Source organism: Ursus arctos, unplaced genomic scaffold (assembly GCF_023065955.2).
Source record: "Ursus arctos isolate Adak ecotype North America unplaced genomic scaffold, UrsArc2.0 scaffold_19, whole genome shotgun sequence".
NCBI lineage: Eukaryota > Metazoa > Chordata > Mammalia > Carnivora > Ursidae > Ursus > Ursus arctos.
In genome coordinates this window covers 39,090,801-39,106,667 of record NW_026622863.1, presented here as the reverse complement: position 1 = coordinate 39,106,667, position 15,867 = coordinate 39,090,801, and the positions used below count along the sequence as shown (strand labels likewise).

The 15,867-nt window shown below is 50.1% G+C and overlaps 1 protein-coding gene across 1 annotated transcript in view; it reads left to right on the top strand.

The window, feature by feature from the left end:
• The first annotated feature begins 6,921 nt into the window (after positions 1–6,921).
• Positions 6,922–15,867, top strand: part of RHPN2 (rhophilin Rho GTPase binding protein 2) — a 57,578-nt gene continuing 48,632 nt past the window's right edge. Inside the window, exon 1 of the mRNA XM_026484289.4 lies at positions 6,922–7,062. Within this exon, the coding sequence (XP_026340074.2) occupies positions 6,994–7,062 (69 nt within the window). The 5' untranslated portion in view covers positions 6,922–6,993. The remainder of the gene's footprint in view (positions 7,063–15,867) is intronic.

The following is a 15,867-nucleotide window of genomic DNA, read 5'->3' as shown; positions in this document are numbered from 1 at the left end:
CCCTCCCCTTGAATCTAGGCTCCGTAACTGCTTGAACAAAAGATGACAGTGAAAGTGGTCACATTACATCGCCCATACCCAAGCTTTAAGAAACTTGCAGATTCAATTTGGGATGCTGGTCCTAGGAAACCACCCTCCCTGCTGTGAGGAAGCCCAGGCCACAAGGAGTGGGTATGTGTAGGTCTGTGACCTAGCCCAGGTCCCGGATAACCAACAGCATCCATGGCCAGATGTTTGAGTGAGGGAGATGCAAAATGACTCCAGTTGCAGCAACCATCCGCCTGCAGCTGCATGCAAGGCCTCCTGGCTGAGCTCAGTCACCTCCTGGAACCCTGAGAGATAACAATAAACTAACAGTTCTTATTTTAAGCCATTATGATTTGGGGTAATTTGCTAACAGCAATAGATAGCTGGACAATCTGTATGATGGAATAGCCTAAGGCATTAAAAAATGCTGATGAGGCATGATCTCCAACATGTGTTGTTAAATGAGCAAAACAAGGAGTGAGACAGAGTACACAGGGTGCTGCCAGTAATATGGAAAGAAAACACAAATAGCCAAATTTATTGTGGCTCTTATATCCACTGTGTGGATGCATCCACATATATGCTACGATATGCGTTACGTATCTCCAGTAAACTCCCGGAAGAAACCAGTAACAATGGTGGCCACAGAGCAAAGGAAACCAGGGTAGAAGGGATGTAGGTATACAAAACTGTGCCATTTGAGTTTTTGCTTTTAGCTACATCCCTAGGGGTTTTTTTCCGAAACATTTTTATGTCAGTGGCTTGGTTCTGATTTTAAATATATGCATCAGTGTGAACCAACCTACTAAGGGAAAGGCATCTTTTTGTTTCTTGAAGCCCTGCAGGGCCCCAGAGTCATCTGGCCATCAAATGTCATTATGAGGCTAAATGTAGACATTGACAGGGGCTCCTGGGTGGCTCAGTCGTTAAGCGTCTGCCTTCAGTTCAGGTCATGATCCCAGGGTCCTGGGATGGAGCCCTGTGTTGGGCTCCCTTCTCAGCAGGAAGCCTGCTTCTCCCACTTCCGCTGCTTGTGTTCCCTCTCTAGCTGTCTCTCTGTCAAATAAATAAATAAAATCTTTTTTAAAAAAAGTAAAAAAATAAATGTAGACATTGACAGTAAAGAAGATGGGTGGGTAATCCATACACCCAAACAAATCATGAAGGTCCATGATTTTATTTCTAAATTACCCAAACCTATTTTCTTACAGTTTATAGCTTTTAACAAGGCAAGAAAAACCCAATAAAGTCATTATTGAGAATTTTACCTAATTGGATTCTTGACGATCATTAACATTCGGTAAAATGGTAATAACCACTCTCCGATTCCTGATCACTGAGGTTTGGGGGAACAAGGGCGCTTCAGACTCCCTGTAGCTTCCTCAAAGAGTGGCTCTCAGTTGTCTCCTGGGTATTTTTAGGATGACCGGATGTTCCATCTGGGACCCTGGTCCCTTACAAACTCATACTCCTGATTCTTGGCAACAGGAACCTACACGCAACATGTGTTTTATGCAAACTGTAGCAGTCTGAACACCACAGACCCTTCCTTTCTTACTTAGACACACAAAAAGGGACAAATCTCAGGATCTTATCAGGAAATTGCAGATAGGAAGATGAGCTGAATCACCTGGGTATGGAGCAATTTCTTCCTCGTGGTCCATACATCAGCGCTGGCAGTGGGATGGTCACCCGTGACAAAGAAGAAACCTGCTCTACATTTTTTTGGAATTGGCGTCATTCATTTTTCTGCATTGAGATTTCTTTTCTTTTCTTTTTTTTAAGATTTTATTTATTTACTCAGCAGAGAGAGAGAGAGAGAGCACAAGCAGGGCAGCTGCAGGCAGAGGGAGAGGGAGAGAAGCAAGCTCCGGGGCTGAGTAGGGAGCCCCATGCCGGGCTCGATACCAGAACCGACCTGAGCCAAAGCACACGCTTATCCGACTGAGCCACCCAGGCACCCCTGCATTGAGTTTTCTTATTGAAATATCACATATAGAGGCACCTGGACGGCTCAGTTGGTTAAATGTCAGACTCTTGGTTTCAGCTCAGGTTATGATCTCATGGGTCATGGGATGGAGCCCCATGGCGGGCTCCATGCTCAGCAGGGAGTCCGCTTGAAGATTCTCTCCCTCTGCTCCTCCCCCCATTTGTGCATACTCATGCGTGCAAGCAAGTACTCTCTCTCTCAAACAAATGAATCATTAAAAAAAGAAATATCACATATATACAGAAAAGTGCACAAATCATAAGTTCTATTCATTTTCACAAAGTAAACACATCCATGTAACAATAAGCAGGTCAAGTAATAGAAATTTTCCAGAGTCCCAGAAGCAATAGTCCCAGAATGTTTATTGTTTTTTGTTTGCTTTATACTTTATATAATTTTTTGTTTGCTTTATACTTTATATAAAATGGAATCATACAGTGTTTTCTGGCTTCTTTTGCTCAATGATATCTTTGTGGGTAAGATACGTTGCTCACAACATATTTGTTGCTTGTAATAGTACTGTGTTCATTTTCACTGTGTAAAATTTTTCATTATGTGATCATGCCACAATTACCCATTCTACCTTTGATGGGCATGTAAGTAGTTTCTAGTTAAGGGCTATTTTGAAAAGCGCACGGTGCCTGGGTGGCTCAGTCGGTTGAGCGTCTGCCTTCGGCTCAGTTTGTCATCCCAGGGTCCTGGGATTGTGCTGCATCGGGCTCCCTGCTCTGCGGGGAGCCTACTTCTCCCTTTGCCTCTCTCTCTCTCATAAATAAATAAATAAAATAAAATAAAAAAAGAAAAGTGCAGCTATGAACATCTTTGTACATGTCTTATTAGATGAATACAACACATGCACGCATTTCTGTGAGTTATCTACCTAGGGTTGGAATTGCTGGAGCACAAGTTAGGCATATATTTGCTTTAGATATATTTAGAAAATGCCAGTTTTCCAAAGTGGTCGAATTTATACTTCCTCAATGTATGAGATTCTGGGTGCTCCACATTATCACAAATATTTGGCATTTTTTGCCCTCTGTCACTCATTTCTTTTAATCCTTAATCACTTCTTCTCCGTATGCCAAAGTAGCCTTCCTTTTAAATCACAGCAACAGTGTAATGGAGCATTGTGTGTGATATAGAATGAGACAGTCTCGCTTACCAGGCTGGGGACCTCTGAGCCTCAGCTTCTTCCTCTGTAAAATGGGGATGGTAAAGTACCCATTTCTAGGGTTGCGGGAAGACCGAATGAGAACATGCACAGAAAGTGCATAGCACAGTGCCTGGCGTAGAGTAAGCGTGCAGTCAACAACGGCTGCATGTAAGACCATAGTTTATAGCTGGGGAAACTGAAGCCACAAGGGGTTAAAGGATCTGGCCAAGGTGACTCAGGCGCAGAGCCTGCCAAGCCTGATGTGGCCTTCAGCAGTTGGTACACTTCCATGGCACCATATGGCTTCAGTTTCTAAGAATTTTTACATAAAAATTGCAAAATCTGCTCTATAATTTACAATGAATTTTAGTCATGTCAGGATTACCTTTTAATTTCTGCTTTTAACCTGGTGAATTTCATAGGATTCTCCAAGAGGAGATGGACGTCAGAGAAGCCAATGCTCCTTTTGTTGAAGAGCAGGTATTAGGTGGTGAAATTTGCATTTTACTTGGACGAACTGGGTCCCTGGACAGTGAACCACTGGCCTCAGCCGGAGGGTAAGAAGAGGACTTGACAAAACCAGTTGTTTGCAATTCAGATTTTAACCTTTTGCCTACCTCAGAAATTCCCACCCCAGCTTTTGTTGCTGTTGTTGTTAGGAGCATGGAGGCAGGGGAGGAGGCTCCTTGGCCGCTCTTAATGAGGCATACCACCAGCGGGTTGACAAATCCTGCTGGGTCAGCAACAACAGTTCTCATTTCCTGATCATGGTGGGATCAGAGATACGGTGTTCGGGCCATGGGCCCCCCTGCAATGAGCCATGAGAATGCTAGGGATGTTTGATCGTGCACAGCCCCAAGGAGTGACTCTCAGATGGCTCATGAACGTGGCCTGCTGGGACTCACAGAAAAGTGCTCATTTTCCTGTGAGGATGCCAGGAGACACCCGAGGGTGGGCTGGTGTGTTTTTAACATTATGCCTCTTTCTCTTGTTCTTCCTTTTTAATCAAAAAAGGAGCTCAGGAGGGCAATGGTGTCAGGCTATATTAAATAACAGATTTTCGTTTTCTTATATTCACTTTTTTTTTTTTTTTTTTTTTTTAGAGAGAGAGTGCAGGCCTGTGAAGGGAGAGCAGAGGGCAGAGGGAGAGGAAGAAAGAGAATCCCCAAGGAGGCTCCACCTCAGCGAGGAACCCCACGCAGGGCTCATTCCCCTGACTTAGAGATCATGACCTGAGTGGGGAGATCATGACCTGAGCGGAAACTAACAGTCCAGCGCTTAACTGATTGAGCCACCCACGTGCCCCTGGATTCACTTTTTTTTTTTTCTTAAGATTTTATTTATTTATTTGAGAGAGAAAGACCACTGGAACAGGGGGAGGGCAGAGGGAAAGGGAGAAGCAGACTCCTCACTGAGCAGCGGAGGCCCACGTGGGGCTCCATCCCAGGACCTTGAGATCATAACCTGAACAGAAGTCAGACACTCCACTGACTGAGCCACCCAGGAGCAGCCCCCATTCACTTTTACGTGTATCTCCCCATAGGGCAAAATATCCCTGGTTTCCCACTTATGGTAATGACATAGTTGTCTTTTCAAATTAAGCTTGTTTAAATAAAGTAATTTTTTAAAAACGATTTTATTTATTTATTTATGAGAGACAGAGAAGCAGGCTCCCCAAGGAGCAGGGAGCCTGGTACAGAACTCGATCCCAGGACCCCCGCATCGCGACCCATGCAGAAGGCAGAAGCTCAACCGACTGAGCTACCCAGGCAACCCATAAAGTGAGTAATTTTAAGGAAGGCTATTGAGTCAATAATAGTGCAAGTGACACATATATGTGACAAATTGTAAAGGAAATTGGAGCTTCACGGTGATAGGAAATAACTGAAGTCATTGAACCCAAACCGATCTTAGCCACTAACAGGGAGTGTGCCCTTGACCCCTTCGCTCTGCTGAGACTTGGTCTTCTCCTGGGTCAAATGAAGATTATTTAATTCTTTTATTTGCTGAAGGGTCATAAGAGTGAAACATAGAGTCTATGAACTTTCAATGGCTAGAGCAGCGGTTCTGTTATTAACTTTATTATTGGCAGTAGTGACAGTACATTTGTAAGAGAGTGACCTGCCACCCTAGAATCCTTGAAACGGTAGAGACTCTTTTTAAACTCCCAGGGCTGGCGTGGTGCGTTTCCAGGGCAATGGATTTATTACAGGATGACCAACATATGCTGACATTAGTTTAATACTCATTTCTGACCTTAAGAGAGATGGGGAGTTTTTCCATCAGTCAGAGTTTCCCACACACCTGTCCTAGCCCTGAGCTGGTTAGGACTCTTCAGGTTCTTTCCTAGAATTAAAACAGTCCTTTATGGAAACTCCCTTTCTTGCGCTGCATCTCAGAATGTGCAGGCAGTGGTGAGGAGGGGTTTTTTGTTCTAGAAGTTCTCTTGGTTTTTTTGTTTGTGTGGTTGGTTTCTTTTGATTTTTATTTTTGTTTTACATTTGCTTGATCGTTTGTCCTTCGTTGTTGCCACTATTTTGAAAACTCTTGAACAAGCCCTGATGCACACACTTTGCCCCCCTTTCTCTCCGCCGCCCCCCCCCCCTTTTTTTGAAGAGAAGGAAATAATTGGCTTGTTTTGAAAGCCGACTGTGGTCTGTTTTACCTGCGGCATCTACGGCGAAGGCCAAACACAGCAGCAACTGCGCCGAAGCGTCCCTCGGTTGGGGGAGGGGGTTAGGGTCGGCAACACCTCCGCGCGGAGAGGCGTGGCAACGCGCCTGGGGGCGCTTCCGGCTCCGGCCTCAGGGTCTGGGCGCTGTGTTCGCCGCGCATCTGCCCCCAGAGTCCACGGGTCAGCGGGGGGTGGGTGGGTGAGAGGGTGGTGTGAACCCAGGGGTCCCCCTTTCACTCCTAAACTAGACGCGTTCTACACCCCAGCCTTAGGGCTTTAATATGCACTTTCGTCGCAATACCTTCGGCCGGTTTGAGAGAGCACGATCTGACCCCACTTTGCAGCTGAGAAAACTGAGGTTCGAAGTGGTAGTTAAAAGCACTCAAGGACATCCTCCCAGTCTCTGCGGCGCGAGACTCTTTCTGGGGACCCCCCAGCGAGGCCCGCGACCTCCAGTGAATCTGCCTAGTCTCTGCAGCGAGGGTGGGGGAATAATGGGGTTGATCGCCACGCCAAAAGGTCTGAGTCACCCAGCTGAGGCCCACAGAGGCGCAGCCAACTCTCCCTCAGGGTCCCCGACTCGGGCCCGGGTCCTCCCAAGCCGGAAGCTGTTCCTGACCGCTCGGCCCAGGGTCCAGCACTCCCGCCGCGCCCTCTGCGTGGTGTCGGGTTTGGTTACTGTCCCCGCGGCGTCCTTGCTCCTTCAGGGAGGGGCCACGACTTCATCCCCGCGCATAGCGTTTACTCCCGGGGCTCCAGACAAGGGGTTGAATCCCTAGCTCCGGCCTTGCTGCAGCCTCGGAGACCCCCCGGCCCTCCTCTGCGCTACAGAGCTGACACAGTATCGAAGCCCAGATTAGGGCCGCGAGGCTCGCAGAAACCAAGCGAGGCGCCCAGGGCCCCAGGTTCTCCCCGCTGCGAGCCTCGGATCTGGGGCGCGGCTCCGCCGGGCCAATCCGAAGCCGGGGCGGGGCAGGGGGCGTGGTCTCGGCGGAAAGGGCCGGGACTCCAGGGCTTCGGGCCTGCCCTGGGGCGGGGCTGGAGGGCGGCCTCGCGGGCGGGGCGGGACGGGGGCGGATCCGGGCGCCCTCCCCGGCCGACGCGCTGCAGAGCCTGGCTCAGTCCGCCCTCCGCGCTCGCACCGCCAGCATGACCGACGCGCTACTGCCTGCGGCCCCCCAGCCGCTGGAAAAGGAAAGCGACGGCTACTTTCGGAAGGTGCGCGGCTTCGGGTGGGCGGGGAGCCTACGGAGAGCTCCAGACCTCCTGCCCCCAGGCTGCGGAGGGGGCTGCGGGAGTCCGCGGCCGGGGTCGACCAGGCCGGGAGGGGGAGGGGGCTCACTGGCCTGGGGCGGGCGGAGCAGAGGCTCCGGGCGAGGGCGAGGGCGGCGGTGTACCGGGCTGCACAGTACAGGTGGCTTCCGGGGCTGGGGGCGGGGAGGGGTGCCTGGGGCTGCCCCGCGCAGGTGGTGGCGGAGGCTGGGGGCCAGGGGTGCCCGTGACCGCCCCGGCTGGCGATCCTGCGCGACAGGGGAAAGGATCAATGCCTACTTTGGGGGGCGCCCGCGGCCTTGCGGCACGTTGGGACCGGAGCCCACCTTAAACTCGAGCGCTTGGCGGGGCGCGGGTGGAGGTAAAGGGATCACCCCAGGTGGCCTGGCGTTCTCCTTTTGCCTCCAGAACGCTTCCAGTGTCTGCTTCTTAGACTTTCAGAAGGCAGGGGAGATTTGTCGGTGGGAGGTGACCTCGGGCGTTGCCCCCTTTTCTGCCCGGAGTCGCCTGGGAGGGAGTGCGCGCAGCAGACGTGAGGGCGCGGCCTCGCCCCTGCTCATTTTATGCCAGAACGGGTTAATCTGATTGTTGGAGAGACCCGCAAAGAGTGCGGGCTCCGCGGGAGATTGGTACGTCCTTGCGACCCTCGGCACACCCGGCGGCACCCGCCCTGGGATAACAGCTCGGCAGCCCAGTCCCTCAAAAGCGACCGCAGCCTGCAGGGTGGGGACGCCGAGATGCCCGCAGGTGGCCAGGCCTGCAGTACAAAGATGCTTTCGAACCCAAAGACACGGTGACACTTTCCACCCTGCCTCTTTGGAGGTTCTAGAGAGTCTAAAAATAGCCTTTGGAGGTTGGCCAGCTTTGACTGGGTAGGTTGAGAGATTGTGTTGTGTGGTGGGTTGTTTTTTTTTTTTTTTTATAACTTACAGGACAGAAGGCAGAGTGCGTAATTATAAATAGGGAAGTGAAACTCTTTCCCACAGGACAATCAATTCTTAATTGTTAAAAGTCTAACTATCCAGTAGGTAAATGAACTTGGCACCTTTCCTTCTTCCACGTGACACAGCCTTTGGGCTTTTGCTCTTTGGTGAGGAGCAGTGGCCCCAGGGGATGGGCAGTACTGGAGGGGAACAAGAAACAGGTGAGGTTAGAGTGGGAAAAATTCTTTTCGGTTAAATTGCTTTTAACATTAAAAAAAAAAGAAGAGAGAGTAGTTTTAAGGTATATTTAAGTTCAAAGATGTCATCATGGAATTACAGGATTATAACTTCTAATTATGTGTGGCATTTGGGACAGAGGATCACAGGCCATGGAATTGCAGAAGGAGGTGGGGCCTGGGAATCCCTAGATCTTGGTCCTAAGGCCCCAGAACCCGACTGCCACCCTGACAAAATTCCTGTGTAGTTTCCAGCAAGTTGCTGTCTCTTCCCAGGACTTCATTTCCTTCCTGAATTGTTTGTTCTCTCAACAGGTGGAAGTCTGGACCCACAGCAGCATTTGGGGGAAATGACAGAGGGAAGGGAACACCTGTGAGGGTTCTATCCCCAAGTCTTCCAGAACAGGTTTTCCAGGGGAGGATGTGCACAGGAAAGAGAGGGGATGGCCCTATGGGCAGGGGAGCTGGGAAGGGATGCACGATTGGGTGTTTTTAGATGCAGTTTCTCTGGTGGTCGTAGGAGAATTGTGGGTTCATTATAAGATGAAACACTGGTTTACAATTAGAAACATCTGTTTTGAAAAGGAGCTCCTGTAATGATCGCTGTGCTACATCATACCAGCCCAAAGAGTGTTTTTTGTACCAGAATATTAAAAGGTGTTCACATTGAACCTTCTCTCGATTTGTGATCTGAACCCGTTTGACCTCAAACAAATGCTCCCGAATGAAAGGTAGATGTTATGCAGTGAAAAGGGGAGGAAGAGCACTTCAGGTAGAGGGAACAGCATGGGCGAAGGCATGACTTGTGAACACTTGTGAGCGAACCCTCTAGGGTGTGGAGCTGTAAGTGGGAATGAGGCTTTTTGGGGCCATGCATCCTGCTAAGGAACCAGGGAACCTCAGGGATCCATTCGAGTGTTTCGAGAAGGACCAGATGTGAAAGATTCATGTCCCAGAAAGCCGAGTGATCTGGGGATGGGGGAGAGGTCACGGAGGTGTTGGGGGTTTAGCTGCCTGAAATTTCCATCATCTCTGCTGCCTACTCTGACACCATCGATGACTTTTCGGTCAGTTACAAAGTGCTGTGTGAACACAGCCTCACCATCCATAACCTAACCACCAGCCCGCACCCCTAACTCAAACCGGGGGTGCAGACTCGAGACAGGGATCCTAGTGAGGTCAGAATGATGAACAACGGCAGTGTCAGCAGGGATGGGAAGAGCTAATGGACGGGATGTGGTGGGGAAGGTGCTGATGACAGGAACCCAGACTGTCCGCCCTAGGTGTCTGGGTGGGTGGGCAGGCACGTCACTGAGGTGGGGGAACCCGGAGGCTGGTGTGGGTAGGGCAGGTGGATTTGAGGGCCCCCTGACATATCCAAGTGGTGGTCTCGGGGGGCGGTCCACTCCACAGACCTGACAGGCATGAGAGCATCCTGGCTGGAGATTCGGCTTTGGGGGGCACTAGTATGGGAGGCAGTTGGGGTGTTGTGAGAGGGCCCAAGACAGAAGGGAATAATGCTTTCACTTAAGAGACAAGCAGAGGGATGGGAGGCAAGCCAGAAGGGCTGCAGTGTCCAGGAAGCTGAGAGGTCTTTTTCGTGGAGAGGTGGGGTTGACAAGTCAGAAGAGTCCTGGAAAATACTGGATTTCGTTCTTTAGGGGTTGTTACCTAACGCGTGGGTAGAGTCAGGGGCAAAAGCCAATGTGGTGGGATGCAGAGGGGAGAAGGACAGAGAAGGTGATAGTCGGGGGAGATGAGAGGAGAGAGAAGAAGGCAGATTCATTTCAGAGTAGGGTAGTCTAGAACGTTTTTAAAGCTGTGTGCAGGTAAAGAAGTTCAGGGCAGAGGGCAGGTTGAAGATTCAGGGGAGAAAGGGAACAATCTGGGGGGAGGGTCCCAGGAGGTTAGGGGCAGGGCGGGGATTGGAAACTGCTGCTGCGTGTCCTGGGTGCATGAGCCAGCCAGGGGCAGTATGTGAGGACCCCTGAGACTGGAGGTGCCCCCAGGGTGGGCTCCTCCATCCTGTCTTGGGGCTTGGGAGATTTTGCCTACACTCCGAGGATCAAATCAGTTGCTCTGAAATCAGGCTTCTCTTTTATCCTGTCCTTTATCCTGTTTTTTCTCTTCCTTTTTTCCTCGAGAATGCCATTCTGCTCCATTCCTTCAGAAAGCATTTATTGAGTGACAGCTCTGAGCTTGACCCCTGTCAGATGCTGGGGCAGATTCGACTCTCGCTCCGTCTGGCTTCTGTGGTCGTTCGTGGTGGGCCTCATGTCCTGGGGTGTGGGCAGTGCTGGGAGTCAGTGCTTTGTCCGGATAGCTCAGGCCGTGCTTGAATAGGAATCAGCTTCTTTGCTTTAGAACAGAGAGCAAAAAGTGTGTTTGGGGGTGGGGTGGTGGTGGTGGTGGTGGTGGTGGTGGTGGTGGTGGTGGTGGTGTTGGTCCATGGTCCATATTCAGAGCTTCAACTCTGTTTTGTGTGACTTGCATACAAAATGCAAACAAATTGCCCCAAAGTTCGCCCTGCCAGCAGGGCCTGGACCCCAAATGTACAAGGCAATCATTGGCAGAGAAGGAGGTTCCCAGTAAATCAGGGTCTTCTTGGGGTCATGTAGCTCTTGGCTGTACAAAGCCCGAGGACACACATGGACACAGCTTGGCCCCAGGCCACCAGTGTGGACTCTGGCCTCCCAGGGCTGGCAGCTGGGGTGGGGGTGGGGATGTCTCTGAATTAAAAACAAACAAAACCCACAGAAAACTTTTTGGTCTATTGCAATGTGTTTCTCTCTTCTCTGGCTTCTCACTAGTTTTTCTTTTTTTCCCTTTACGTCAATATGTTTAAATAGAGGTGCAAGCTCTAACACTATGCATTAGTCTCTTAAAAGAAAGACCAGTGGAAATGGAGCTTCTTTTTCCCAAACTGATTTTCATGCTCGTCTTGATGAAAGTGTGTGGGAGAATGGAAGAAGGCATGTTCTGGCCTCTAGTTAGTGCAGAGGAATATAAGTTTCTGGGGCACCGCATCCTTAGAGCAGGTCCTGTCTCTGGAGATCTCTGGGTGCTGTCATCCTAAAACCTGCAGGAAATCCTGTCCGTGGCCAAGAGAAAACCAGCTGGAGAAAAACTCGAGAAAGCCCTTCCACAGGGCTGTTGAAAGGGCCCTAGATGAAAGGTCTTAGCAGCCTGTGGAAGGACAAAGTGCAGTATTGTCTGTCCTTATCTCTCCCTCTTCATCCTTTGGGAACACTAATGACCTGAAATGAATTTAGCTCCATTGTTTTTACCCCAGAGCTGGAGAAGAAGTTGTTTCTTGTCCACAGAAACCTCCAGGCTGGATAGGACCCCAAGGTTCACCGTGTCCTGGTTTACTGGTTTATGGTCCTGTTTTCTCTGGGCTTCCTTAAGGCTCCAGCAGAGAAGGGAGAATTCTTTTTTTTTTTTTTTAAACCCAGAAACAACTCCTAGTTCCCGCTCTGCACCATTCATCTTAAGTGTAATTCCATGTTAGACACGTGTGTACATCATATAATTATGAGCACACTTGTGTGTGGAGAAACTTTCTGTTGGGCTGGGTCCACAGAGTACAGTGTGGGTCATGGGGACTAATCAGCTCCAGCTTTTTTTTTTTTTTTTAAGATTTTATTTATTTATTTAACAGAGAGAGACAGTGAGAGAGGGAACACAAGCAAGGGGAGTATGAGAGGAAGAAGCAAGCTTCCCGCTGAACAGGGAGCCCGATGCGGGGCTTGATCTCAGCACCCTGGGATCATGACCTCAGCTGAAGGCAGATGCTTAACGGCTGAGCTACCCAGGCACCCCCATCAGCTCCAGCTTTATTGGGTAGCGATAACGTCCCTCCAGGTGTCTGGACCCATCCCCTTGGAGCCTTGAAACCTTTCCCAGATGGGAAGGGAGGGAGGAAGGGTGTGAAAGTTGGTAATGCTGCTCCCTCCCTGCCCCATATACCCCCATGATCTGAGCCAGGTCCTGAAGGCCAGGCTGGCTCCAGGTTGATCATGGCCTTGGTGAGCGTCTGCCTAGCCGCCCAGAGGCTGTGTAGGACAAACACCTCTTCACGTTGCCCTATCCTGGCCAGGAGGGGTCACCTGGCAGAAACCAAATTTTCAGGGTGACTCAGAGGAGAGTCAGCGTGATGGGCTAGCTGTAACACTGTAAATGTCCCTTGCTTCCTGGGGCTATTTGGATGGATCCCAAGACACCACCTGTTGATACCAGGCATTGGCCTTAGCCTCCTCACCACTTCCTTCTCGGGCTCAGGTGCTAGAATCTCGTGACAGAAAGGCTGCATTGGAGGTGGCTGCAGGGGACAATGGGATGACAGGTGCAGCACAGCCACAGGATGGGGTGTCAGGCAGAGTGGGCAGCAAGGGGTGCCAGCCAGGAGCGAGGTCTGCCTGCAGCACTAGGGACAGAGGGAGAGATGCGAGTCCTTCTGGCCATGCCAGTCAAACCCACGCACTTCACTATGGCCACATACCCTTAGAAAGTCCCAGGTTTTGATGGGGTTGTGAGAAGAGGAAAGGGCAGGTGATCAAGAACTTCAGAAGTAGTTTCTTTTTCTCCAATATTATCTGTATTATAAAAGTAACATGAATTATTGTAATCACAGAAAAAAGTAATTACGGGGGCATCTGGCTGGCCCGGTTGGAGGAACAAATGACTCGTGATCTTGGGGTCATGAGTTTGAGCCCAACGTTGGGTGTAGAGATTACTTAAACTTAAAAAAAAGGCAATTACAGAAGTGTACGAATTCACACACATGCACCAGCTCTTACCCCACACAGACACGCTCCGTAGACAAGAGCCGTTAACTGGCTGAGCGCATCCTGCTGGTTGAAATAAGCAGGTCATTAGTTGGGACTGGAAATGTATTTGGTTCATGGAAATTTTGGTGTTTATAAAAGCTTTGTTGTTCATTCATCACGTGGAAAAACAACTGTGAGTGGTACGTGGGAGCGTTGGTAAGGATTCCTAGAAGTGACTCAAGGCAGCCTTTAGTTAAAGATGATGGCAAAGTGTTGATTTCATATTGTGCCCTCCCCAACCCCCACCACGTATGAATGGTTGGGGGTGCCGAAGAAGAGCAGGTGTCCTCGAGTGTACGGCCCCAACGCCCGACAGAGATCCTGGAAGGGCAGGAGGGCTCTTGAAAAATGCCAGACTTTGGTTTTCCTTTTTACGGATACGGAAAAGCAAGATTCTGTTCATCCAGCCTGCCCCGAATCTCCAGCATGGTGAAAAGTTAAATTAGATGTGTGTGTATTGCAGGGTATTGCCTGCTATTTCGGTGCTTTCTGGTTGACAGCTTCTGGCTAACTCATAAACAAACAATTCTGTTTTCCAGAGTCGGGTGGTTGAGTGGGGGATTGCGTAACTAGGAGGGAGTGAGAAAGGCAAAGAAGATATCTTCGTGCTACAGGGGCAGCAAAAAGTACCCTCTTTCCCATGCACTGTGCTAGGGGGGCTTTGGCTAGGAGACCCTGCCCTCAGTCTTACACCTGACCTGGAGCTCCTGGGTTCATACTATGCCTTCAGTTTGCTGCAAAAACATCTCTGCGTGTAAGCTTTCTCTTTGTGTGGATGAAGAACCCGTGCTGGTTTTCTGGGGCGAGGGGAGCCAGGAGCCAGGCACTGACCTGAGTTGGGGGGCGGTGTGTGTGTGTGTGCATGTGCGGTGTGTGGGGAAGGAAAGACTGCTCCTTTCCCTCTGCATCTGCAGCCTGGGTGGCCTGGCCTTTCTGCCTTCCTCAGGTCTGTCTCTGCAGGCAAAGGCTGAGTAGCTTCTTCTTTGCAAATTAAGTGCCTCCAGTTTGTGCCTAGGTATGGCTTTTAAGATTTTTATTTATTTATTTGACAGAGAGACACAGCCAGCGAGAGAGGGAACACAAGCAGGGAGAGTGGGAGAGGAAGAAGCAGGCTCCTAGCGGAGGAGCCCGATGTGGGGCTTGATCCGAGAACGCCGGGATCACGCCCTGAGCTGAAGGCAGACACTTAACGACTGCGCCACCCAGGCACCCCTGGGTATGGCTTTTAAATACTTGTTTCCCAGCTGAGCAATATGACTAGGCGCAGAGGGCATGCAAGGGGGGTGTTGACAAAGGGCATTTTCACTGGAGGTGAATTTATTCTAATGAGGACTCGAAAGAATTAGTTGCAGATGCCAGAAAAATCCAATCCAAAATGACACATAAGCACGCTGTGGCACATCCCTACACTGGAATTCTAGCAATGAAAAAGAGCAGACCACTGATGAGTGCAACCATAGGGACGAGTCTCAAAGCATAATATTGAGCTCTAAGCCAGACACAGAAGAGTATATACTATAGATTCCATTTATCTGAAGGTCTAGAACAAGCAAAAGTCTGTGGTGATAGAAACCAGAGTATTGGTGGCCTGGGAGGGGGGTGACGAAAATGTTCTTTTTGATTGGAGTAGTGGTTACAGAGGTTTAACATTTGTCCAAACTCATTGAATTGTGTATCTAAAATCTGTGTGTTTTATTACGTGTAATTTATACCTCAATTTAAAAAGTAGCTTGGGCAAGAAAGGGAATGCATTGGGTCCTGTAACTGAGCAGTCCAGAGGAATGGTTTCAGGTCTGGCTTGATCTAGGGCTCAAATGCTGCTACTAACAATTTCTCAGCTGTGTTCCCCCAGGATTGGTTTTCATTTCTGGGGAGACACTCCCCACTGATGTAAAGGCCAGTGGGGAAAAATGAAGATGTCTTCCTGATAGGTTCTGATTATCCTGTGTCACGTGCTCACTCTGAGTCAATCTCAGGGGCCAGGGGCCTTCAGTTTCCTATTGACTAGGCATGAGGTCAGTGTTCTTCTTGGAAAGGAAATGGGGGAGTGTCGAGTTACCGCCCTTGACTGTCAAGGGTGGAGTGGGACCAGGTCACTGTGCCCAAAGGATGCTCAGTGATGCTGGGCAGCCCTCAGCCGGGAAGCCCGGGAGAAGTGTCTGCGGGTTGCAGTTGAGCTGTCCCGTCATCCCCCCGTATTCCTGCTGCTGGCTGCTTCACGGCTCACCTTATAATGGCAGCAAGCGGGGATGTGGGCTTAGTCCTGCTCCTGCCCTCCCTGCCACTGTTCCCAGTTCCCAGGCTAAGCAGGTGTGACAGGTGCTGCCTGGGGCCCTGGCACAACCCCTCCAGTTTGCAATCGCTTGACATCCTGTTGTGAACCCACCAAGAAGGAAGGCATGGGTGAGGACTGTGGGTCCCCCCCAGCAGAGAACAACTGGCAGGGGCCAGTGGACATCTAGCAGCGTCTGGAGATGCCAGGGGGTCTTCACAGCAGTCTTGCCCAGATGGGCCTCATAGGGCTCCCAGAAGCTTCCACGTAGTCCTATGGGTTCCTAGTGTTTCCAGCTGGCCCAGCATTCCTACCTGTCAGTAAGAAGTAATGTCGTTTTGGTTCCAATTACTCAGTCATATCTAATCCTGAGCATTCCTCTGTCTTATCTAGAAATTTGACGCGGCATCTGTGGGCCAGCCAGAAGTTGGGTAAAGTATAGGAGCAGGAAAAAGTTCTTATCCGTGAGCTGGAATGGCTGCTTATCTTAG